The 8,073-nt window shown below is 37.6% G+C and overlaps 1 protein-coding gene across 1 annotated transcript; it reads left to right on the forward strand.

The window, feature by feature from the left end:
• Positions 1-6,073: 6,073 nt before the first annotated feature.
• Positions 6,074-7,054, forward strand: LOC110298786 (olfactory receptor 10A5-like). The gene has a single exon (XM_021168232.1). The coding sequence runs from the start codon at positions 6,085-6,087 to the stop codon at positions 7,048-7,050; it is 966 nt and encodes a 321-aa protein (XP_021023891.1). The 5' UTR covers positions 6,074-6,084; the 3' UTR covers positions 7,051-7,054.
• Positions 7,055-8,073: the final 1,019 nt, after the last annotated feature.

Raw genomic sequence — 8,073 nt, forward strand, 5'->3', positions numbered from 1 at the left:
CTGCAACCCTATAGGTGGAACAACAATATGAACTACCCAGTACTCCCCAGAGCTCATGTCTCTAGCTGCATATGTATCAGAAGGTGGCCTAGTCAGCCATCAGTGGAAAGAGAGGCCCATTGGTCGTGCAAACTTTTTCTGCCTCAGTACAGGGGAACGCCAGGGCCAAGAAGTGGGAGTGGGTGGGTAGGGGAGTGGGTGGGGGAGCGTGTGGGGGACTTTTGGGATAGCACTAGAAAGGTAAATGAAATAAATACCTAATTTTAAAAAAGATGAAAAAAAAAAAAGAAATATTTTGACTTATTTTACATAAGAATGATTTACAGCTCTACTGATTTTCTTGTTAATGTCATGACCTCATGATTTTTTTTTTAACTGCTGTGTAAAATCCAATTAGTTACAAAGATCCAGGCTAATCCACTGATCTACTTCCTAACTACTGTGAATGAGACAGCAGTGAGCATGGAAGTAAAAGTATCTCTGTGGTATTTGACTTCTAGTCCACATGTCTGGAGTGGCCTTGCTGGGTTATATGGCAATTGTACATGCATGAGGTAATTATCAGCCATACGCTGCAAGATTCACTGTTGCAGAATTTGTAACAAAGGGGTTCCCACAGTAAGATTGAGACTAGCCAGAGACTAAGACTATTGTCCATGGGCTAAATATTCAAAACAACATAAAGATACTTCTTCATTTCAGACTCTAAAATGCTGTGTCACAGTAGATGAGAAGAGTCATCTGACAACCCAGGGGAAATTCACTGCTTCTCTGCACAACAGTCATTCCCAGAAACTTGTAGGCCAAGGACAATGTGTTCTTGAACTAATCTTGAACTAAGTTTATCAAGAAGTAAGTCTTGGCTGCCTGGGTCATTGCCCAACTTCCAGATCTTATGCTGTGTATTCACCTAAGTTTCCCTCCAGGTCCCCAGTGTAGGCCACTGGGATCACTGATCATCTGTGTTCTCTAGCATCAGAGTGACTCATTAACAACTTTTTAATGAGGACACAGTAAGTGTCCATTAGTACATCATTTAGACTGAAGCCCCAGAGAAAACTGAGGACAAAAATCAGTGACAACAGAGTTCAGACCACAAGCAGCATATCGGAGTGAAGAGAGTGGACTTTCTCGGCAGAATCCACCAGGCTTTTACTGTTGGGTCTCCAGGGTCTTTGCAGGTCCCAGTGGCTATGATTCTGGATATAAAAATGGAGGGACCAGGGGCTTCGTGGGAGGAAGGGACCACTGAGCAGAGTGATCTGAGACCTGCCATAGCTCTCAGCAGAGAGAGACTCTGATGAAATCAGAGGCTCAAGTGCAGTATCTTTTTTTGTTCCTTTAGTTCATTAAATTCTACTTGTCCAAGGAGACAATGCCTTCTTCTCCCCTCTTCCCTGTGTATATCTCACAAACATCCTATCCGTTCTCAGGGTTTTAACAAACCATTCCTGTGGACATGAAACTTGGGCATGGATCAGTGGTGGAGCCTCCTGATTGGCTCCTCTGCCTTCAGTAATGATGAAGATTCAAATGCACTCATAGCTCACTCTATTTAACCCTTCTCAGTATATCCAGATTTTATTTTAAATTCATTTGAGGCAATCTGTCATTACTAAGCTTAAAATTCTTATGTGTTCCTGCATCTTCAGAGTAAAACACTTTCTCAGTGTGCCGTGTAAGTCCAAAAACTAGCTTACTACTCAAAATTCAGTTTTGCCTTCCATGTATCTACTCAATTATACTAATACTGAACATTTTATCCCTTTACAAAATGTGTATTTTTATCCCTTTACAAAATGTGTATTTTACTTTCTGTGAATACTCTGTATTCCCCTTAACAGCATGAAGTTCAAAAGGACTGGATGCATGTTCTGTGTGTTATCCTTACTGATCATGCAAGCTCATACAATGGCTCTAAATTTACATCCTGCAGTTATTAAATTTTAAATGTAATATAATAAATTACACAAGTATATTATTCCATTTGTAGTGATAAAATAAGATCAGTAAATGCTAACCACTGACTTATGTGAACTCTTGATGAACTGGTTATATAAATATGTTTTATTCTTTGTGGAATTGCCACAAATGTGGCTTCAAGTTTTTCTCTTATCTTTTAAATATTGCACAAACATTTTAGTCTTATTTAAATGTTAATATAAATATAAAAATACATCAAGGTGAATAATGTAGAAATTATGGAATAAAGAATCAAATTCAATAGCATCATTAAGAGAAATACTAAGATGAATACATTGCAGGTTTGATATTCATAGATAAAATTTTGAATTTTAATATGAATATATTTGCCTTAAATGAAATGAACTAATCACATGGAATACCTTCTAGAGCTATTAACCTTCATTTATGACATCGCTTTAAATGTCTACATGGAAGTCCAAAGAAAATCAATTTATGTCAAATGTTGCTATGTAGTTCCTTCATTCATTCATTAGTTAATATTACAATACTATAACAGAAATGAGGAAACATATTCTAGAAAATAAAAATATCCAAGCTTAATGTAAAACTGTAGAGCATGAATAGTTCAAAATGCTTTAATTATATCATTTAAAACATATTTGGCATTTGACCTATGATGTTTTCCCCTTAACATTTTCATTAGAGTATTAATTTATTCACTTTGCGTCCCAATATCTGCCCCACCTTCCCTTGAGTACAATATTTTCCATTATTGAAGAATATCCATGACACATATTCAAATATCAGTTCATTGTGTGAACATGAGTTAATGTCTTAATTAATCTATTTCTTATTAATCTATTCTGTCTTCAAATCTGTCTTTATATCCTTTTGCATGTCCCCCCCCCCTTGGAAATTTGCCATATAGCCTTGATAACTTTCTTAGTTTAATTTTCATTCAATTTTTACGTTAAGTGTTCAAAAATACTTAATTTCATATAGGCTGATTCACCTTTCTTCTCATGAGTGTTACTGTAGAATACTGCTTAGACATCCACATTCTAGGATTAAATCTGAGTGCAGTTTCTTCACAATTGTCTATAGCTCAGTTTCACCATTTAAATCATTTTCCATATCAAATGCAATTGTATGCTAAAAGTTGAGAGGTTAGCTGCACTTTATTGCACTCCCTCAATACTTTCTATTCTTGTACATAAATTCTTGTAGTCAAAGCATGTCCATACGTCATTCATTTCTACTTTTGGAGTTTGATATTTTTTTACTGTAATATTCTCATAATTACATAAATGCTTTTCATGCCTATATTTTAGTCAAGTTTATTTTCACAGTGCCTAAAAAGTATTAGGTGACTGTGTTAGGTGTCTTTATTCTTCATATGTGCCCTTCAAGATACTATATATTTCTTTTATAGTTAAGTAAAATAATGGTTTTGAAACTTTTTTAGATTTGTTTATTATATATAGTGTTCTACACTACACATGGGCCTGCAGGACAGAAGAGGGCACCAGATCTCATTATACATGGTTATGAGACACCATGTGGTTTCTGGGAAATGAAGTCAGGACATCTAGAAGAACAGCCAGTGCTCTTAAATTCTGAGCCATCTCTCCAGCCTTAAAATTAGTTTTTTTATTCACAAATGAATACTCTTTTTATCTTTGTCATCTCTACCAGTTATTTTATACCTGACAGTTTAAATTACTTGCTCTGTCTTTTGGTAGACTCTAAACTTCAATGATCACTCACACATCATCACACAAGTTACTCTAAAGGAAATGAATAAATATTGAAATTTCATTTCATTTAGAACCTAACTCTCCCTTCAGGTAGTTGATGAACTATTGATGAATATTTGGCTTTGAAACTTCATGCTTATGTTTCTAAGAAGTTTAACCAAAAAAAAAAAAAAGGAATTTGTTATTTTGGATGTTGCTTGTTTTGTGGGCTACTTGAAGGTTGCAAAGTTTAAATTATTTGAAGCCTATTATACATATTAATTTTCCACTTCCTTATATTAAATTATTTTCAGGATCTTAATTTTGATACACAGTGGATTAGGCAACAACCAATAACCAATTGCCAATCTGGGTTCCAATAGATTGAAGAAGTTCCCAGGATTGGCACCCATGAACTGAGTAGGTAAGAAAGTTGGGGTAGCCCGTTGAAGGGGTTTCATTCATCTAATCCCCTAAATGTGTTTTTAGGCATAGCTTCTTCCCTTTCCTCCTATGAATCACCTCAAAAAAACCCCCACAAAATTTAATAAAATAATGACCTTTTAAAACTCTGTCCTTTGTCAAATTTATAGAAGCATGGGCCCTGAGACAATGATAATGTTAACTATTAATTTTGTCAGTAGATGAAAATTGAAACAGTGACACATTTGTTAGGGTAAATATATATAATGTATAAATTGAATCTTTCTGGGTTTTACTTGATCATAGTCCTTTGCCTTAGGATGCTATTCATGCATCCTAAGTTATAGTTAATAATTAATAGTTAATAAAGTATTAATAATTAAGAATAGTAATAACAATTAATAATTAATAGTGAAGTATTTTCAGTGTGAAGGAAGCATGGAGCTGCCTAGAAATGCTTGATTTCTTTTATAAAATGAATAATTTTTTAAAGAATAAAATAAAGGGAATGATCAAAGTTTAGGTTGCCAGTGGCCTGCCCCAGTGATGGCCAGGTCACACAGAGGAGATAAGGAGTCAGTGAGGGAGAAGTGAGTCAGGCACAGGGTCTGAGGAATATAATACCCTGCCTGACTGGCAGTCAGAGTGCTTCTTCATTCATACAGAACTCAGTAGTCATGGATAGATTCATGCTTTTCCAGAGCATAGATCATACATTGTTATCCCTCGACATGTGTCTTAACTTCCTCTTGGTCATTAGTTTAATCATCACTGATAAACAGTGACAGAACAGAATTGTCTTTTACAATCATTTTCCCTCATTAACCTCATAACTCAACATTTAAGAATATTGTGATTTCGACGACACCAGAAAGAAAATCTCCAAGCCAGCCTGGGCAGATTGTCATACTCTGATCAGTCTGTTATTAACTCTTAATGATCAGAATGCCAATTATCATTAGATAAAAGAAAAATCTTCAGGCTGAAGCTGCTGTAGTTATTATTAAATTTCTTCTCATGAAATAATATCTATATTTTATTTTATTTTATTGTAGAATTTATTTGTATGTCTATTGTTCCTTGGTCATACATTACCATACAAGTCCTGTATGAGCTAACTTTTCTAAGAAATGGAGTCTTAATATTTTATTCTTTTATCATTTATGCACACCATTCTTTGTCCACCAGTATAAGCTCCTGTGTAGTGAAGAGATAACATGAGCAAATCTAACTTTGTTGTTGTATATTTCTCTCCAAGGGTATACCATACGAGGCCCCCAAACTTCTATGCCATATAATGCCTGAGTGAATGGAAGAAGAGGCTTTTAACCTGATCTGCTGCCAACTCCTCTAGCCACTGAATCTTGTTTACCTTTTTTAAGTTTACTTTGTTCTGATTATCTTGTTCCTGAGTATGTACAGGGGCAGATGTTCCAAGAGTATTTTGGAGTTCTAGCCTCATAAGGAGATCTCTGTTGTCTTTATCTGAGTCAGAAACTCCAGGCCATAAGGAAGACCTTCAAGAAGGCCAAATAAGAATATCTCCCAAAAAGCAGGAGGGATTGTAGGTTCATGACTTTCCTGGGAAAGCTTATAAGCAATACTCCTGGAAGAAAGCATTTATTCATAAAAAAATTCCATCAATCCAATATTCCAAGTTGTACAAATATTAACAGAAGCTCCAAGCATGCAACATGTGACTATCAAGGCCAAAAGTGGAAGACCACATGACAGAGACTGCATCACTCAGCTTGCTTTACTAAATCTTTGTCAAGAAGCAACGCTGGCTTTATGACTTCACTATTCCCATTAGATATGACTGTGTCATTAGGTATTTGTTATATACCTTTGCCTTCATTGTTAGGCTTCACAAGGTGCTTCATCTTGGAACAGATGTGGCTTTACCTCTTTCCCTGCCAATTATCAAGGGTCTGAAACATAAACCCAGAGTCTGCTTTGAGTGATCAAGAATCTATCTCCATGAGCACACAGGTTATTTATGCTCATTCCCATGGCTGCAGGAAACCAGACAAGAATAACTGAATTTATCCTCATGAGCTTCTCTTCCCTACCTACTGAAATACAGACCTTGCTCTTCCTGGCATTTCTCACCATCTACCTGGTTACTCTGCTGGGAAACAGCCTCATCATTCTGGTGACTTTGGCTGACCCCATACTGCAAAGCCCCATGTATTTCTTTCTCAGGAACTTATCCTTCTTAGAGATTGGCTTCAATCTAGTCATTGTGCCCAAAATGTTGGGGACTCTGATTGCCCAGGACACAAGCATCTCCTTCCTGGGCTGTGCCACTCAGATGTATTTCTTCTTCTTCTTTGGAGTGGCCGAGTGCTTCCTCCTTGCCACCATGGCATATGACCGCTATGTGGCCATCTGCAGTCCCTTGCATTATCCAGTCATCATGAACCAAGGGACACGTGCCAGACTGGCTGCTGCCTCCTGGTTTCCAGGATTCCCTGTAGCCACTGTACAGACCACATGGCTCTTCAGTTTTCCATTCTGTGCCACCAACAAAGTGAATCACTTCTTCTGTGACAGCCCACCTGTGCTGAGGCTGGTCTGTGCAGACACAGCCCGGTTTGAGGTCTATGCCATTGTTGGGACTATTCTGGTTGTCATGATACCCTGCCTGCTGATCCTATGTTCATACACTCTCATTGCAGCTTCCATCCTCAAGATTCCATCAGCTAAAGGGAAGCACAAAGCCTTCTCCACCTGTTCCTCACATCTCGTCGTTGTCTCTCTTTTCTATGTGTCTTCAAGCCTCACTTACTTTAGGCCTAAATCAAATAATTCTCCTGAAAGCAAGAAATTGTTATCATTGTCCTACACTGTTGTTACTCCCATGTTGAACCCCATCATCTACAGCCTGAGAAATAATGAGGTGAAGAGTGCCCTCAGCAGGACCTTCCACAAGGCCCTGGCCCTCAGAAACCATATCACATAAACATCAAATCCTCTCTCCTCTTTAAATATCCATTGGATTGACACCAAATTTTTAAATGGATGTTAGGAAACTCAGTAGAGACAAAAACTCAGAGAGGTTATTGATATCCTTCTATATTCCTTTGTCTTTCCACTGTATAAACATTGTTTTTTCTCATCAGGGTAATTAGTATTTTTGGATGCTTCTATGACCAATTTGTTCAAGGTATTATTTTGCTAATCAGCATGAAAGTGACATAGATTGTGCACTGTATGGAATTCCTAATGAGAACTTGGAGACATATATGAGAAAATACAGTAAAAACCGTCAAAAGTCATCCTGGCCTTTTGTCTGGCTTTAGACTAGTTTGAATCCAGGTGCAAAGAAACATCCCATTCTTCTATTGCATGCTTCTTTTGTTCTTTCATCTTATTTCACTTTCTCCATAGCTTGGTAGTTTGAGACCTCAAACAGAAGAAGGCAAACTAATCCACGTGTATATTTATAGAACATCAATAGCCTCACTGACTTTTTACTCAGGCTCTTTTGGTCAGGTAAACAAGCCCAGTCTACAGTTCTCCATTTTTTTTAATATTTTTTTTTATTACGTATTTTCCTCAATTACATTTCCAATGCTATCCCAAAAGTCTCCCATACCCTCCCCCCCCACCTACTTCCCTACCCACTCATTCCCATTTTTTTGGGCCCTGGCATTCCCCTGTACTGGGGCATATAAAGTTTGTATGTCCAATGGGCCTCTCTTTCCAGTGATGGCCGACTAGGCCATCTTTTGATACGTATGCAGCTAGAGTCAAGAGCTCCGGGGTACTGGTTAGTTCATAATGTTGTTCCACCTATAGGGTTGCAGATCCCTTTAGCTCCTTGGGTACTTTCTCTAGCTCCTCCATTGGGGCCCTGTGATCCATCCACTAGCTGACTGTGAGCATCCACTTCTGTGTTTGCTAGGCCCCGGCATAGGACATAGTACTACCAGAGGATCCAGCAATACCTCTCCTGGGCATATATCCAGAAGATGTCCCAACT

Source organism: Mus caroli, chromosome 7 (genome assembly GCF_900094665.2).
Source record: "Mus caroli chromosome 7, CAROLI_EIJ_v1.1, whole genome shotgun sequence".
NCBI lineage: Eukaryota > Metazoa > Chordata > Mammalia > Rodentia > Muridae > Mus > Mus caroli.